This window comes from Kogia breviceps, chromosome 17 (genome assembly GCF_026419965.1).
Source record: "Kogia breviceps isolate mKogBre1 chromosome 17, mKogBre1 haplotype 1, whole genome shotgun sequence".
Taxonomy (NCBI): Eukaryota; Metazoa; Chordata; class Mammalia; order Artiodactyla; family Physeteridae; genus Kogia; species Kogia breviceps.
This window is the reverse complement of record NC_081326.1, coordinates 14,532,669-14,551,319: the sequence shown is the minus strand read 5'-3', so window position 1 is coordinate 14,551,319 and position 18,651 is coordinate 14,532,669. Positions and strand designations below refer to the sequence as shown.

Genomic DNA, 18,651 nt, shown 5'->3' with positions numbered 1-18,651 from the left:
AGCCGGCAAGGGCCGGCGGTCGGCTGGGGCGGCCCCTGCACGCTAAGCTGGCTGCGGGCGGTGGGCGGGCTGGGCAATGGCCGGCGCGCCTGGCTGGCCAGGCCGTGGAGACCGGAGAGCGCCCGGGGGCGGGCGCCGCGGCGGCACCGAGTGTGGCGTGAAACCGACGGAACCTGGCGTCCGCTGCCCACTGGAAGGGCGGTGGCCGCGGGGCAGCGAGTGATCTCCGCGAGATCGGGGCTCCGAGTCGCACCCACCCGATTGTTTTAACTCCTCTCTCCCAAGCTGGTATTGTTACCAGTGATCGAACTTTTTGCCCCAGCGCTTGCTCTTTCCTTCAGGAAACAAGGTCTGATACAGAAATTGGGGTTCTGAACAGCAGTGCCGAGGCGTCGGATAATTTTCTTTTTGTTTCTTGAAATAGGAGAGGATGGAAATGTCAGGAGTGTGTAAATTCTCATCCCACGTAGCGAGTATTGTGATGACTTAGTAACAGCTGTTGAATGTGGGTAATAAACTTTGCAAGGTGAACGTGTAACATCCTACGGCTTCCTTTCCCTCGCTCCCCAGTACACACGCCCATTCCTTATCTTCTTTCCCTTTTAAATTTATCTCTGTAGCTCCTGTGCCCCACCAAATACACTAATTATTTTACTTATTTATTGTCTCCCCGCTCCTAGAATGTAACCTCAGTGAGGGCAGAAATTTTGGGTTTTTCCTAATCTATTTCCAAAGCCTAAATTTAGAAGGTGCTTACAAAATATTTGCTTAATGAGTGGCATTGAGAATTCTTGAGAAAAGCTGGTGTAATGAGACTGCTAGTGACTGGAAGTTGAATAAATAGTTTAAATGGAGCCCATGTGGGTTTTTAAAATGTTATGATTAGGTAACTTAATATTTTAATAATTTTTTGCTTCTTTTCAAATGGGCTTTTCTGGATCTAGATACAGATTTTTTTTATTCTTGATAGTGTCGTTTACGTCCACTTAGTCCACTGCTAAGGAGGTAGTAGGTATCCTGAAAGGGAGGGTAGAAGGGAACTAACATAGGTCACTTTGTTGGATTTAGGCTGGGCCAGGGCTACTTACCTACTGAATGACCCAAGGCTAAGCCTCAGTTTTTCTGCTCTGTATAAGGCAATAACATCACCTGTGCTGTTCTCACAGCCATTGTTTGAAGAGATCAGATGATATGGTGAGAAGGCATCTCACGGTTTATACAGAACTACATGAATGTATATGATATTAGCAATGCAATGCTAAACATTGGTACTCTCTTTCTGAATTTTATACTTGTATATACTTTCTGCTTTGGTGTTAGAAGTAATACTTTTGTGTGTACGGTATACTGACCAGTTCTGTAAAGCTTGCCATAACCCGTCTCCACGTGGTAAGAATCCCTGTCTTTAAAGATATAGTTTAGGAGTAATGTTACCTGCAAGGTGTATTTGCAGTGCGTTGAATGAAATGGAATATAAATCAGAAGTGCTGACACTTAGACATGTTATAACGTTGCTTTTATGTAAAATAGTTCATGTTCTCTTGCCACATTTCTAGAGAAGTTCACCACCTATACCTTGCCTCACATGTCAATGATTTTTTAAGAGTGTGTGGATTTTTACCTTTACATCTGTAAAGTTTATCAATTTAAATAGACACAACAAAGATCTAAGTAGAAGTTTTTAAAGTCGGTTCAAAAAAGAATGTTGAAGTAGTAGACAGAAGGAGGCTTGTGCAGGTTGTACTACATTTTTCTTACCATATGTTAAAGTTTTAGGAGTTGAAAGCCTGTTATCTACCTCTGGGAAAAAATTCACTGGATTAGTTTTGCTACTTGACTTTGAAAGTAATTGCTGTGGGACTTGCCTGGTGGCGCAGCGGTTAAGAATCCACCTGCCAATTCAGGGGACACAGGTTCAAGCCCTGGTCCAGGAAGATCCCCCAGGTCTCAGAGCAGCTGAGCCCACATGCCACAAGTGCTGAAGCCAGCACACCTAGAGCCTGTGCTCTCTGCAACAAGAGAAGCCACTGCAATGAGAAGCCTGCGTGCAGCAACGAAGACCCAATACAGCCAATAATTTTAAATAATTAATTAAATAAATAATAATAAAATAATTGCTGAATGTCAACGTTAACATATAGAATAACAGTATTTGTGCTAGAATAATAGAGAAGTAAATGTTTTTGCAGCAGAACTGTTCAGTCTTTTGTGTAAATATATTGAGGAAATGTTGGAGGATTTATGGTGAAATTGACAAAGCAATAACGGATACTGTATTACTAGCCAAAATGGAGAATCAATAGAGACGCTGAAGCTAAAGGGAGTTAGGGCTGTACTGCTTGCTAACTGGGTGGCCTAGGGCATGTCATATACCTTCTTATTCTTTTTTTTTTTTTTTTTTTTTTTTTTTTTTTGCGGTACGTGGGTCTCTCATTGTTGGGGCCCCTCCCGTTGGCGGAGCACAGGCTCTGGACGCGCAGGCCCAGCAGCCATGGCTCATGGGCCCAGCCGCTCTGCGGCATGTGGAATCTTCCCGGACCGGGGCACAAACCCGTGTCCCCTGCATCGGCAGGCGGACTCTCAACCACTGCGCCACCAGGGAAGCCCTATACCTTCTTAGAACTTGTTTCTTTTTCTGTAAAATAGGGCTCATCAGATTACTCTGAGAATTCAACTAAGTTTTATAATGGCTAGTTCAAAGTGTGGCTTACAGGAGGCATACCATAAATGGTAGCTCATTATTCCTTAGGTATTTATCAAAGTCGAAAAACAGAAGACAGCATTTTAAAATTATTTATTTAATTAATTATTTATTTTTGGCCGCGTTGGGTCTTCGTTTCTGTGCGAGGGCTTTCTCCAGTTGCGGCGAGCGGGGGCCACTCTTCATCGCGGTGCGCGGGCCTCTCACTGTCGCGGCCTCTTGTTGCGGAGCACAGGCTCCAGACACGCAGGCTCAGTAATTGTGGGTCACGGGCCCAGTTGCTCCGCGGCCTGTGGGGTCTTCCCAGACCAGGGCTCGAACCCGTGTCCCCTGCACTGGCAGACAGATTCTCAACCACTGCTCCACCAAGGAAGCCCGAAGACAGCATTTTTTAAATTTTTTTAAAATTTATTTATTTATTTTACGGTAGGCGGGCCTCTCAGTGTTGTGGCCTCTCCCGTTGCGGAGCCCAGGCTCCCGACGCGCAGGCTCAGTAGTTGTGGCGCACGGGCCCAGCCGCTCTGCGGCACGTGGGATCTTCCCAGACCGGGGCACGAACCCGTGGCCCCTGCATCGGCAGGCGGACTCTCCACCACTGCGCCACCAAGGAAGCCCCCGAAGACAGCATTTTTATGTGAGAAAATGTTCTAACAGTTAGCATCTAAAGAGATTACATATACTGATAAGGTTGATAAAGCAATAGTTTGTTTGGGAGATATGGAAGAGTTTAATTTCCAGGGAAGTTTGTGTTATCAACAATTGCTGTGAAGTTTGAAATCATGTTTTTAGTACAGTCAGTTTCTGTCCACATACATGGACTGTATTACAGACCATCATGGTCTGTAATGAATGACTTCATATTGGAGTTAGGAAAATTTAACAGTTGAAAGATGTAAAGATACTTGGGAAGCTTTCTGAAAGTGAGACTATAGAAGAGGAGTTAGGGGTTTCCACGAGGAATATTTCCTTCTGGGAGGGATTTACTTTTCAGAGACTCAGGAGTCCAGGTTGTTTGTGCCATGCCAGGTTTGGGGGACCGTTACAATTACAACAGTCCTGGGGGTTGGTTTTATTTTTTAGCATGGCTTATCTTCATGCCAACATTTTCTTTCCTCCTTTTTTTTAAAAAAAAACTTAATTTTCTATAAGCTGGTGAGAAAGTGGGATTTGATATTCAGAAATTGCCTTTATCTTTGAGACACCCGGTCAATGTAGTAGTCACACTTCCCTCTGGCAAGTACAAAATAGTTGACATCTCTGTATGACAAGAAAAGATACCAAGCCCCAGCTGGTGACCACTAAAGAAATATTATGATATTCATGATACTCCATACAATGCAGGATTAAATAATTCATTAGAGTCGTGGTAACCTGTTTAAGATGTATCTGAATAAGTCTCATATTTTTCTTATAAATGGAGAGCAGTGCTTCAAATGTCCCAAATTGTCATAAACTCATTTTTACTTTGGAGTGCATTGTATATTTCTGTAGCATATTTTATTCCAAACTAATTTGTCTTACTATTGATTAACTGTAATATTTGTTTAACTAAAGCAGTGCCGGCTGTGGTATGAGGCTTAGGACCCCTAGAAATGGCTAAGAGCATGATTACTGGTGTGATTTTTCTTCTTTTTAAAAAATTTTTCTATAAACATTTTTAGGGTGTGTAGTTTGTATTTTTCCTCTTCTTCTTCTGCTTAGCTAGCTGGAAGCCAGATTTTAATTTTCTTTGGAAGCCTAGCATTAAAGGATAATCTAATTTTTGTTGCTTTGGGAATTTGATATTAAATTTATCTTTGAAGAATTTGACTTGTCATTTGTAAAAAAAACTTTAAAAGTTTTTTTAGCTATGGTAGTGGTGACCTCGTATTCTAAATTAGAAACAGGGATGTGGAGTGTGTGTGTGCGTTTATATATGAAATCTAAACAAAGATATTAAAACATAAAATTTAGTAATCAGTCAACTTTATTAAAAAGAATCACATGAAAGCAGTGTTACCCTGGAAACTCATGTCATTGTTCTGCTGTCGCGTATCTGTGTGAATGACCCAAAATGTGATACAGAGAAGCCTTACTTGCCTCTTCTAGGGAAGTGATCTTTATGTATCTACCCAGTGAAAGAACTCACTGTGGTGGCCATACCCTGACTTTATCTCACAAGCCTGCCGTATTTCCAGATCCTGAATTCCAGAATAGCAGAACTCGGCTGCAACCTGCATGTTGTTCATCTCCCCACATGTACTGCTCGTATGCCAGCTCTCCACCTAGTCCAGGCTTTTGTGGGGCCTGGTCCCCTTTCCTTTTCTCCAGTGTATTAGCCCCTTGTTGCTTTGCTTTTCTTCCTGTAGACTTTAACTACTGTCCACACTCTCCCCAGGCCCTCAGCTCCCTTTCCGTCTTGGTCTTTCTCCCTACTTGGCCTGCACATATCCGACCGTGGATCCAGCCTGCCATCTGCCTTTTCCATGCCTCCCCGCTTGTGGATTGCTCAGTGTTGTCAGAGAAAGTCATGCACTCTTGCTGATGGATGATATTGCAAGTCCAAGGTTTCTGACCTCAGACAAAAGTAATACCGGGGGATCTTTTTACTTTTCCCTGGCCAGCTCCTTTCCCTAAAGGAACTATAAAAATACTCATCGTTTGAATCCCCAACTATGCTTAACAGATGACATTGCTTTCCCCCCCGCACAGGGATTTTCTTCAGTTTCTTGCCTTTTTTTGAACTTATCTATCTCATCATTTTTACCTTCTGCCTGCCTGATCTAAGAGGAAAACTGCTCAAGATCAACCTTTATTTAGCTCTGTCCTTATATTTCGTCCCTCCGGGATCTTTCCACCCATTATGCCCTGACGTGTTAAATTCTCCCTGTTCCCTGGTGCCTTTGCTGACTGCCCCCGCACCAGCTCAGTGCCTCCCGTCACGAAACGACATAAATCTTGACCTGGCATCTGTCGCTGGGGACCCCTTTGTTCCCCTTGTTCTCTGTACTCCACTGTGAGGTGGCTTTTGCTTTCACTTCTTCATTGGAATCACTCAAGCTGCGACCACTGATGACTTCTTACATCGTCTGGTCCGTTGCGCTCTTTTCCTGACACACCTCTATTGAAACTTTGACTTTATTAACCACACCTTTTTGAAATGTTTCCCCCTTTGGCTTCTGGGGCATCTAGCTCTCTTCCTTCTCTCTCTGCCTCTCCTCTCTGATCATTTCTTCTTATTTTGCCACCAGCCTTTTTCTCTGCCCTCTCCGTGGTTCCGATGTCCTGCTAGTAATGTTGAGCATCTTTTCATGTCCCTGTTGCTCTTTCATGTATCTTCTTTGGAAAAATGTCTGTTCAGGTCTTTGTTCATTTTTTAAATTGGGTTTTTTTTTGCTATTGAGTTGTATGAGTTCTTTATATATTTTGGATCTTAACTCCTTATGAGAGACATGGTTTGCAAAATTTTTTCCCATTCTGTAGATTGTCTTCACATATTTTTATAAATGCTGGAAATATACTTCCTGGAATCATTTTCATATAACATCAAATACTTGTTGCAGCAGGTTAAATCAGACAAGAGATGATTTCTAACATCTCTTTAATATTTGCCCTTGGAGCAGCTGTAAAATCGTAATTGTTTGCAATATACAAAGCATACAGTTAGAAACCACAAAAGCCGAATAGTTCTTAATGTCACTTCTTAATCCCTCTCAAAAATAATTGCTCCCATTACACTAGTGTCTCATGTTTTGGTACCTTATATCTGTTACATTTTTAGCAGATTGTTTAAAGCCTTTACATGTCAATATTTAATATTAAAGGATTTGATTTTTTTTTTTTTGGCAAAGGAGAAACTCTTCTGAGTTATAGTCATTTCAATTTTTTTTAATGGATATTTTAATTTTATTTTTGGCTGCGTTGGGTCTTCGTTGCTGCGCATGGGCTTTCTGTAGTTGTGGTGAGTGGGGGCTACTCTTCGTTGTGGTGTGTGGGCTCCTCATCGCGGTGGCTTCTCTTGCTGTGGAGCACAGGCTCTAGGCGCGCAGGCTTCAGTAGTTGTGGCACGTGGGCTCAGTAGTTGTGGCACAAGGGCTTAGTTGCTCCGCAGCATGTGGGATCTTCCCGGACCAGGGCTCAAACCCATGTCCCCTGCATTGGAAGGCGGATTCTTAACTACCGCACCACCAGCAAAGCCCTCAGTTTTCTGACATACTGTTATTGAAGAGTTGAATTTTGTCAAATGTCTTTGCAGTGTCTAGGGAAATGATCTTACCAGCTTTCTCCATAGCTTTATTATTATTTTCAGGGATCTTATAATATTGAAACATCCTTGCATTTTTTGAATAAACTTTATTTGGTCATGATGTTATTAGTTTTACATTTGCTTTTGAATTTTATTTGTTAATATTTTAGTTAATATTTTCATAACAATATTCATTAGTGAGATTGGGTGGTAGTTTTTTTGTGCAGCCTTTATCAGGTTTGGGAGTCATAAATTTTCCTTCTTTTTCTATGCTCTGGGGTGGATTGTAGTGAAATTATCTGACTTGTAAATGTTTGTTAGAGTTAGCCTGTGAAAATACTGAGTCTTTAGTTGCTAATGATAATTACACATCTTTTTAGTGAAGCTTTATTGTTGCTTACTAGTAATATGGTCCTGTGAGTTAAGCTTAATGCATATAATTTAAGCTTATTTGTGTACTTTTTATGACTTCCAGAATCTAAAAACCCAATTTGAGGGACTTCCTTGGCAGTCCAGCAGTTAACACTCCTCACTGCCAGTGCAGGGGACACAGGTTCAATCCCTGGTCGGGGACTAGGATCCCACATGCCGCATGGCACAGCCAAAAACAAGTTTTTAATTTTTAAAAATAAAAACCAAACTTGAAAATACATTTGGATCATTAGGTAGGCTTATCAAGGTCTTGAGGAAGAGAGGCACACAGAATTAACCTTTGATGGTATGGCTTTGTTGGGCACAAAAATGCAGTTGCTCGTTGATACCTTCTCTCACCTGTTTTGTTCTATTTCATTTACTCAAACCCCTATTATTTTGTTAGAACTCTTAGACTTGTCCTTTAACTTTTTTTTCTCCTATTTTCTACCTTTTTGCCTGTTTGCTGTACTTTCTGGGAGGTTTTTATCAGCTTTATCTCCTAATCCTATTTTCTCATTCCTCTTCTCATGTTTTTAACTTTCAGGAGCTCTTTTTGCCCCTAAATGCTCCTTTCATACTATCCTTTCTTGTTTCATAATTGCAACTCTTATCTCTCTGAAGACATTACAGTTTTTTGTGGAGCTGTTTTTCTTGGGGCTATCGAGGGGAGGTTTGTGGGGTTTTTTGGAAATTTTCTTCCTCATAATTTGTGGCCTACAAACTAGTTTGTTTTTATTTTCTCTCCTCAGTGTGAAAGGCTTTCTTCAGATGCACAGTGATATGGTATTTACTGATGTCCTCTAAGGGAGACCTCAGAGCTATTTTGGAGCTCTGAAAATGTGAGGAGGGCTTCTGTAGGTCGTGAGCCTCACCGCAGGGTCCTCTAGATGAATTGTTTCGTTGGGGAACCTCCAATATTGGAATCCTTAGAGTCTTTCTTCCTGAGCTGGTAAAATTCCCAGAAAAGACTTCTAATCTTCATGTTGGATAAAGGCCTGGCTGCCAGCATTACAGGAGCTGAGTGTGGGAAGAAGGCTTGGGGATCTGCGTATAGTCACACAGTCTTCCTGTTTTCAGGATGATGTCACTACCTCTATCTGTGCCTGTGTGTTACCCTCTACAAAGATTAAATCTCCAGTTTTTTGCCTTAGTGGGGTTGGGGTGCTTGTCAAGCTACTCAAAACGGGAAGAGAATCTGAAGATCTGAATGTTTGTTACATACACTCTCAGCCAATCCTTGTTTTGGCCTCTGCTCCCCGCTTCACCCTCTGCTTCTGCATTCCTGGTGCCCCACGTCCTGAGACTGGAGAATTCTGCAGTGGAAGTCTGCTTGGGTCTCAGCTTTCACCACTGCCAGTGTAGACTTCAGTATTTTCATGTCTGATAAGTCACTTCTCACTCATCTGTCTTCTCTCCAGCTTCTAAAATTTTGTTGATATGGTCCATTCTCCTCACCCCTGTGGATTTATGCCATTTTTCAAATATCCCTTTATGGTAATTTTATTGATGTTTTAGGAGGAAAAGAAGAGATGCAGGTGTTCAACCCAGTCTTTAACCAGAAACACACTTTCAGTTCCTAAATAGTAAATCCAAACATGCAATTACATTTGCCCTGTCTTCCCCCCAAAAAATCCGTCATTGAGAAAATTTATTTAAAGTATTCCAAGCACATAAAAATCCAATACTATTTAGAATAGGCAAAAAAAAAAAAAGGATAATTAACCTCTCAAGCTAAATAAAATAGAATTTAAACCTTATTCCATCAGACATTTATTGCTATCTCCTGTGATTTGATTATGTAGAATGTAAAAAGAATGTGAAATGGAGAGATTAATGCTACCCACCCCATACTAGGAGAAGGATTAAGTGTGTAATGCCTGTAAATCCCTGAAGTCAGTGCCTGGCACGTGGAAAGCAATATATTAATATTAGCTACGACTAAGTACTATGCACTGGGAATATAAAGATGAGAATATGACAGGAGTCCTGTCTTTTAGGAGTTCATAGCCTTAGGTAGAATGGTAAACAAACAAGAAAACAATGTGAAACCTGCAATAATAGAAGTAAAATTCAAAGTATAGGAGTAATAACAGAAAACAATGACCAGTACAGAGGGTTGTCCGTATGTGGCTGAGAAATCAAGAGCTCTGCAGAACAAATTACTTAGTTAGTTTTGTTTTTTTATTTGTTTGTTGTTTCTTTGGCTGTGTTGGGTCCTCTTTGCTGCACGCCAGCTTTCTCTAGTGGTGGCAAGCGGGGGCTACTCTTTGTTGCAGTGCGTCGACTTCTCATTGCAGTGGCTTCTCTTGTTTCAGAACACGGGCTCTAGGCACGAGGGCTTCAGTAGTTGTGGCTTACAGGCTCTAGGGCACAGGCTCAGTAGTTGTGCCACACGGGCTTAGTTGCTCCACGGCATGTGGGATCTTCCCGGACCAGGGCTTGAACCTGTGTCCCCTGCATTGGCAGGCGGATTCTTAACCACTGCGCCACCAGGGAAGCCCCCTAGACTTAGTTCTTTATATGGCTTATTATTGGTATAGTCATAAGCCTTCATGTAGGAAATTCCCTGGCAGTCCAGTAGTTAAGACTGGGCTTCCACTGCAGGGGCACAGGTTCAATCCCTGCTTGGGGGACTAAGATCCCACCCGCTGCACAACGCGGGCAAAGAAAAAAAAAAAACATAAAACAAAACTTCATGTAAATATATATAGGAATTATTGAAATAAAAATATTTGTCATGCTTTAAAAGTATTTATTATCATAGTTTTATTTATCAACAAAAACAAAGTTGGAGGAGAGGACAAAGGAAATAAAAGTATGTTAAATTTTTTATCTTATATAGGGTGAAGTCAATGAAAACCACTTTGTTCTTTTTTTATATATAAATTTATTTCATTTATGTATTTTTGTCTGCATTGGGTCTTCATTGCTGTGAGCGGGCTTTCTCTAGTTGCAGCGAGCGGTGGCTACTCTTTGCTGCAGTGTGCGGGCTTCTCATTGCCGTGGCTCCTCTTGTTGCGGAGCACGGGCTCTAGGCGCACAGGCTTCAGTAGTTGTGGCGGGCTCTAGAGTACACGCTCCATAGTTGTGGTGCAGAGGCTTAGTTGCTCCGCAGCATGTGGGATCTTCCCGGACCAGGGCTCAAACCCATGTCCCCTGCATTGGCAGGCAGATTCTTCACCAGTGTGCCCCCAGGGAAGCCCCTGCTTTGTTCTTAAAATTTTTAACAAGAAAGAAAAAATAATGTTTCTTTTAAACTTTTAGATAACCACTACTAAAATAAAATATTTACCATTTACTAAGCAGGTAACTTTGTGCCACATACTATGCTCAGCACTCAAATGCTTGTCTTGAATCTCCCAGCAGTCCTTTCAGACACCTGCTATTCACATTTCAGTGAAAAACTGACATTAAGAGAAGTTCATTTGCCCAGTCTTCTTACATCTACTTAAGTGTATGTAGCTTACAAATCACTAGGGAAAAAGAAGACGAAAGAAAATGCAGTCCATAGAACCTAAAGTGACAGCAAGGAAGTCGAAAAACCAGAAATCTTGCATGTTAATGACCGAAGTGAGTAAGACATATGCATTATGGAGGAAGGAGGAGAGAAGGGCAATGTAAACAGGAAGACTACTCTGTTTAAAAAAAAAACTCTGAGACCAAATCAAAAAATAACAAAAGCACCATTTTTAAGGATGCTCGTTCAGTGTTACTGGTGGAGGAAAACTGCCCACAATAGGAAACTAAATGAATTGTGATTCACGCATATAGTGAAATACTCTGCAAGCATTAAAAATCATGTTTTAGAAAAATATTTAATGATGTAGGAAAATACAATATAGTGAGCAAAAAATTCAAAAATCGGGTATTAAAGCAACATGACAGTTTTAAGATATAAATATGCAAAGAATCCAAAAATATATATCCTTAAAAGCATATGATCCAGCAACTCCACTTCTGGGTACATATCCAAAGGAAACGAAATCATTCTGTTGAGGGGATATCTGTACCCCGTGTTCATCACAGTACTATTCATAACAGCCAAGACATGGAAACAACCTCAGTGTCTATTGACAGATGAATGGTGGTCCAGTGGGTAAGACTCTGTGCTCCCAGTGTAGGGGGCCCAGGTTTGATCCCTCGTCAGGGAACGAGATCCCGCATGCATGCCGCAACTAAGGAGTCCGCATGCACAACGAAGATTCCGTGTGCTGCAACTAAGACCCCGCACAGCCTAAATAAATATTTTTTTTAAAAAGTTGTGCTGTGTGTGTGTGTGTATATATATATATATATGTGTGTGTGTGTGTGTGTGTGTGTAATATATATGAATATTATTGAGCCATAAAAAAGAAGGAAATCCTGCCATTTGCAACAACATGGGCAGATCTTGACAAGGGCCTTACGCTAAGTGAAATACGTCAGACCGAGAAAGACAAATACTGTATGATCTCATACGTGGAATGTGTAAAAACCAAACGCAGAGAGACAGAAGGGTGGTTGCGGGCAGTGGGGATGGTATGAAGTTTGGTCGCTTGGTTGGCATGATGACCCCAGCTCTCTTCATGGTCAAGGTTACTTTCCCCTTAAAATTCGTAATCTGATTATTTGAGATTTTGTGAATGTCCTGCTTCCCAACAATCTTTCATCCAGTGGTTTTAGCATCTATTGATGATACTTGCCTTAATCAGTTAATACACTGAAGGTGGCAAAACTGTGACTTTTATTCTATTATTTCTTCCACTTACTTTTTTTTTTCTTTATTTGCTGCCATTCCTCTTAAAGAAGAGATTCTCCCCTCCTTTCTTGAGTTATTACTCCGAACTTATACGTATTTTTTAAATTCAGTGCTGCTTTGTCCTTGAGATGTAGCTCCCTTAATCTTTGAGCACTTCCTTACTATCTGACACAGAGTGCCTCAATGTCACATTTTACTTTCCCTGCCTAAGACCTGGAGCCAGCTATGTCTGTAGGAAGCCCTGGTTTCTTAAGAGTGGGAAATGGTATTTAGAAACAAAGAACTGAGTGTGAGGTGTGCTCATTACTACTGGAGTATCATTGCTTCTGGGCCTCATTATAGACAGAGCTAGAAAAACAATGAAATGATGAAGTCATGATTCCTCAATGCCAATAAAAAGCAACCCAAGGGAGGGAGACGCAAGAGGGAAGAGATATGGGGACATATGTATATGTATAACTGATTCACGCTGTTATAAAGCAGAAACTGACACAACCATTGTAAATAAAGCAATTATACTCCAATAAAGATGTTAAAAAAAAAAAAAACCCCAAACCTTAATGCCATCATTTCATATATACTTTTCCCTTATCCCGCGGTGAGAACCTGGGTTCTCCACATCAATTTATTTACTTGCCTGGACCTGTCATACAGTGAACAGTTTCATTTCAGAAACACAGTAATCAATGACACTGCCAACAATAAGCCTATTAAGTAAAGTTCAAGATACCTTTGCAGCTTTTTAAATCTTAAGATCTATTCTATTAGGGATGTCTTAGTGTTGTATTTATTTATTATTTTAGTGTTGGATTGGAAACTTATTTGAATTAATTACTGTGGCTATGTTATCTAGTATACAGTAAGATATACACTTGGTATTCAGTGTTAAGGTTTTATTTTTCTTTTTATTTAATTTCATGTTTAGCATATTAAAAATTTACATAGCTTAAAAGTTAAAACTTCTGGGGGCGGGTCAAAGGTCGTGCGTCCTCAGCCCCGCCCCCGGCGCGCGGGCGGGCGTATGGTGGACGCGGAGGTCTGGGCGCCTGCGACGCGCGTGGTGTGGCCGCACGCTGGGGTCCGAGCCGGGCTGGCTGGTCGGCAGCAGCCATGTGGAAAGGAATGGAAGACATTCACTGCACCTGCACGTGACCCCCAAATTTAGTCGGGAAGCTGGGTGTTTCACCTGCAGTGAAAGCAAGTGGGAGTGATAGGAGAGGCTTGGGAAAAGATCGAGCAGAAGAGAGAGATGTCGGCATCTTCTCTCCCTCCTGCATAAGACCCTTCCAGTATGTAATCACTGACCTGGAGAAATAATGCCCGAGTACAGAGGACGGGGCAGAGTTCCAGGTGTCACTGTGCACCCAGCCCCCGCGAGCTTTGTGATGCATCGCGAACGGCCGATCCGGAAGGATGAGTAAACTCCGCAAGTACCGCGGTGTCACCGGAAATAAGTGACCGTGGGGCTCAATGGTTTGGATAAGAGGATTCGACTCCGGAAAAACACGGCTAACGTCAGGAATATCTGTGTTTTGGCTCATGTTGACCATGGAAAAACCTCTCTGGCCGACTATCTTATATCTAGCAATGGCATCATCTGCAGTCGCCTGGCAGGGAAGTTAAGGTACATACATGGACAGCAGAGAGGATGAACAGGTCCGAGGGATCAGTATGAAATCCAGTGCCATTTCACTGCATTATGCAAAAGACACAGGCAGTTCTGCGACAAGCCTGGCTCGAAGACATTGGTCCAGTTTTAGTGATTAATACGATAGATCTCTTGAGAGTGGAACTGAAATTCACCCCACAGAGGCCTGTTCTCACCTCAAGAATGTTTTAGAACAGATTGATGCACTCACAGGAACTCTTTTTACTTCTCAAGTGCTAGAAGAAAGAGCAGAGAGAGAGACTGAATCCCAAGTGAATCCAAATTGTGAGCAAGGAGAGCAAGTGTCTGACTGGAGCACGGGCTTGGAGGACCCGGATGGTTCTCACCTTTACTTCTCTCCAGAGCAGGGAAGTGTGGTGTTTACAAGTGCCATAGACGGGTGAGGCTTTGGACATTCTGAGGACTTCAAGCTTGGGACATAGCATCGCAGATAATGCTGGGAAACTGTTCTGAAGTGGCAAGGAGCGGATTGGGGAGCCCCGAAATACAGGAGTTTCTGCGACAAAAGACCAGGTGGTTGACGGGCACATGGTCAGAGTGCTGTGTCCTGCAGTGAAGGATTCCACGGTCGGCAAGTGACCTGTAAGCGCACGAGAGCCAATGGGACTGTGCAGGTGATGCCTCCGAGAGCATGTGCCCCCAGAGAGAGGCCTCGGGGAAGAAGACCCTGCTCCAGTCACCCGTGTGTTCAAGGGCTTATTGAACCAGGGAACCAGCCCCAGTTCTGTGCAGGGACGATGCAAAGCAGAGTGTGAGACATCTTTGTGGAGCATCGAGTTTATTAACTGGAACTGGAAGAACCAAGGAGCTCTTGGAACAAGAACTATCCCCCTCCCCCACCAACACGGAAGACAGAAGAGTGGGGGAGGGGAGACGTGCCCCAGGAATGACAGTCCAGTCTCTGAAGTTTCACCCAGGTGGGGGTTGAGGGGCGGACCTGCAGCCACGGTGGCCTCTCTTTCAGTCGCCCGGGCTGCTCCAGACCATCCTCTGAGCTGGCCAGAGTCTTGGATACGATGCTTTTGAAGGCCGTGCAGAGAACACACTCATCTTCCACTGGACTGGGTCCCAGGGAGCGCGACGGCCTGACCTTCCTGCCTCGGTCACTCGCGGGGTTCAGATGGGCTCACTTTATTGTGACGCCTCATCCTGGGCAGCTTGCAACAAAGATGTTGGAGTATAGAGTTCCAGATTCTCCTAGCCACCCCTTGCTTTTTGGGGCTGTGGCCAGAGCGAACGGATGAGGACGTACTCTCAGGCTGTGCAGCGTGGGAGGACCTTCCAGTGTTGGACACACCCAGGGGGCAGCTGGTTCCCTCTGGGGCTCCAGTCCTGCTGCTGGTGGAGGGGGACGCCCCAGGGCCACACCGGTGGGCTGGGCTGAGGGTGGCAGTCCTCGACTCCAGGCTGGCTGGGGGACAGGCAGCCTCACTGGTCTTCTGCCCTGCCTGCTGGTCTTCCTGAAGCTGCACATTTTCTCCCTGGTGGAGCCGCCCGGTTTCCAGGGTGGACAACTCAGGGCTTGGAAAAGGCTCAAGTTCATTGCCACTGAGGTCCCCGGAAGAGAAGCACCTTGCAGCTATGATGGAGGACCCCACCATTGGTTTCTTGGAGCTCACACTGCCTTCTCCCGGGTCCTGGATCTTGTCCCACGTCAAGTCCAGAGTCCTCATCCCTGTCACCTCCGGGTCCTCTTCATGGGGTGGCTGGAGTGGCTTCTTCTGGCCCATATTCACCCACGGGTGCCTCATGAGGTCAGGCAAGGTGCCTCTGTCACTGGGGTTGAGGACGATCATTTTTTGTAAGAGACTCTGTATCTCTGAAGAGAGGTAGGTTGGGATGGAGTATCGCCCTTTCAAGATTTGCTCCCGCAGCTCCTGAAAGTCTTTTCCCATAAAGGGCCGGGACCCAGTTACCATGAAGTAGAGCACTATTCCCAGGCTCCACACATCCACCGCACGGCCGCTGTAGCTCTGCCCCTGCAAGACTTCCGGGGCAGCATACGGGAGTGTGCCACAGAGCGTCTCCAGTGTCCCACTGGCCTCACACTTGTTGCTGAAGCCAAAGTCTGTAAGCTTGATGTTCATGTTGGCATCAAAGAGGAGGTTCGGTGGCTTCAGGTCCCGGTGCACGATGCCCCTCTGGTGGCAGTGTTGCAGAGCGGAGACCAGCTGCTGGAACGGGCCTCGGGCCTCTGCCTCTGTCATACGGCCATGTGTGTTTAAGTAGCTGTACATGTCCCCACCACTGAGGTGTTCCATTATTAAAAACATCGTCTCCTCTGTGTCGGTCACCCCCACCAGTTTTACGATATTTGGGTGATTCAGAGCCTTCATACTGTGCACTTCCCGCAAAAGTAGATCCTGGAAATTTGGGAGGCTCTGACGCCTTTTCTTAATGATCTTGACAGCCACCTGTGTCCCGGTCAGAATGTGCCGGGCCAGCTTCACTTTAGCGTAGGTGCCTTCGCCGATGGTGTGGAGGATCTCATAATCACCAATATGGGCCTCCTTGGCAGCACAGTTGGCTGTGAAGCCCTGCATCCTCCTGACCTAACCACCAAAGCTAACTCTCCTAACTAACGATGCTAACGGTACTAACAGTGCTAAGAGTAGAGAAAAGAGGGGAAAAAAAATCAACAAAATGGCAGGAACAAGGAAAACACAAGCTAACTGTGGGTCCACGGCCGTCAGGTCACCAAAAGCAGCTTCCTGGGCTCCAACTACCAAAAACCTGGGCCCGGCTGGGCTCTATTATAGGGCTTCTGTGAAGTTCATCACAGTGGTGCACTGTGAGGTCAGAGCTAGAAATGGACCCATCGCAGCTCCGGGTAAGCCACAGTGGTTTTCTCACTTTTTGAGTTCAAGGCCCCTTTACGCTTAGGAAAAAGGATCCCAAAGAAATTTTTCTTTACTTGTGTTATTCGCTATTGGTATTCACTTTGTTATAATTTAAAATCTGTAGGATACTTCAGTGGCCTTTTTATTTCTAGTTTGAAAATGTGTAATAATTTCAAAGACCTCATAATGTCTACACTTGAAATATTCAATTCCTTTTCCTTAAATTCTGGTCTCAAAATAATGTTTCAACTTAACTGACTTCACGATACCATACAAAATGTTCTGTTGCGTAAGACACGATAAGGTACGTTATGAAAGTCTATGAAGCTGAGAGAAGATTTGCCAGGAAGGTCGTGAGCAGATTTCTCATCAGGCGCCTCGGAGGCCAGATGGCATGGCTCAATGTACTTGAAGTGTTGAAGGAAAGAAACCGTCAACCAAGAATCCTATATCTAGCAAAACTTTCCTTTGAAAATGAGGGAGAAACCAAGACATTCTCAGTTAATCAAGAGTTGAGAGAGTTCTTAACCACCAGACCTGCCTGCCACAGGGAGTTCTTCAGGTTGGAGTCAAGGACCCTGGACAGTAACTCAAAGCCTTATGAAGAAATAAAGACCTCTGGTAAAATTAGATAGACGGGTGATGAGAAAAGCTAGTACTATCGTAACTTTGGTTTGTAGCTCCACTTTTTGTTTTCTATTTGATTTAAGAGACTAATATATAATAAAATACACACACATACAAATCAAAAAAAAAAAGTTAAAACTTTTTAAAAGTTCTAATCAGAGAAGTCTTGCTTGCATCTCTATTCCCTACACCCCCCCTGCCTACCCCGCATAGGCAGCTATATTCATACGTTTTTATTTATCCTCCCTGACTCTTTTTCCAAATATAAGGAATTAATATACATACATGTTTTTATTCCCCCATCTTTCTGATACAAAAGAGCATACTACGAACACTCTTTTGTGTTTTGCTTTTTATCACTTGACAGTATATCCCGCAAATTACTTCATCTCAGTTCATAGAGATCTTTTCATTCTCTTTGATGGCTGCATAGTATTCCATTGTGTGGATGTACCATACTTTATCCATAGTGCCCTATGGGTGGACATCTGTGTTGTTCCTAATATTTTGTCATTACAAATAATGTAATGAATAAGTTGTATGTATTTTTTTGTATTTGTAAAGGTGTATTTTTCAGGGTAAATTTTAGCAGTGGGATTGATAGGTCAAAGGATTAATGCATGTGTAATTTTGCTAGAAAATGCCAGATTCCCCTCCATATGGGCTCTACCATTTTTTCACTCCCACCAGCAACATATGAAAGCACTTTCTTCTCATGGTCTTACCATAAAGTGTGTGTGTATGTATATACACATACATACATACATACATACATATATAGATTTGAATAAAATGTGTTCTTAAATAATAAGAGCACTATCTGAATAGTGGAATGATTGGTGATTTTTATCTCCTTCAACTGCTTTCCTTTTCTGTTTTCCAAATTTGTTGTAATCAGTACTTGTTACTTACAAAATAAGAAAGAAGACGTGGCAAAAGTATTAAATTTGCACTTCAGAGTGAGAATTTTGATTTAGCTAAAGGGGAGAATTTTCTGATGATAATTTGCAGTGGGCCAAAAGAGAAAAAGGAGCTATTTTTAAAACGTAGTGACATCATTTATTCGTGTCTTGTCCAGAGAGAAAGACAGAAAATAATTGACTTCTCAAAATTTCTTCTAAGCCTAAGAGTTCATAATTGTTACTGTTTCTTCTTTCCTCTTTCAACCAGAGTTATATACACACCTGGCCACACTGATGATCATATGGCCCTACTTTTAGAAGAGGAAAATGCTCTCTTTTCTGGAGATTGCATCCTAGGGGAAGGCACAACCATATTTGAAGACCTCTATGATTATATGAGCTCCCTAAAAGAGTTATTAAAAATCAAAGCTCAAGTTATATATCCAGGTGGGTAATATTATTAATCTAGCAAACCATTTGTGTCAAATGATGAGGAAGATTCATTTTGGTTTGTCTGTGTGTGTTCTTTGTGGTT

At 43.0% G+C, this 18,651-nt stretch overlaps 1 protein-coding gene across 10 annotated transcripts in view; it reads left to right on the top strand.

Moving 5' to 3' along the window:
* The window catches only part of LOC131744262 (endoribonuclease LACTB2-like), a 45,244-nt gene that overhangs the window by 4,169 nt on the left and 22,424 nt on the right, over positions 1 to 18,651 (top strand). For all 10 annotated transcript variants that reach the window (XR_010837516.1, XR_010837519.1, XR_010837520.1 and 7 more), the window contains one exon: positions 18,385 to 18,563. Coding sequence is in view for 2 of the 10 variants with exons in the window: in XM_067017576.1 (XP_066873677.1) it covers positions 18,419 to 18,563 (145 nt within the window). In the remaining 8 variants the exon portion in view is untranslated. The remainder of the gene's footprint in view (positions 1 to 18,384; positions 18,564 to 18,651) is intronic.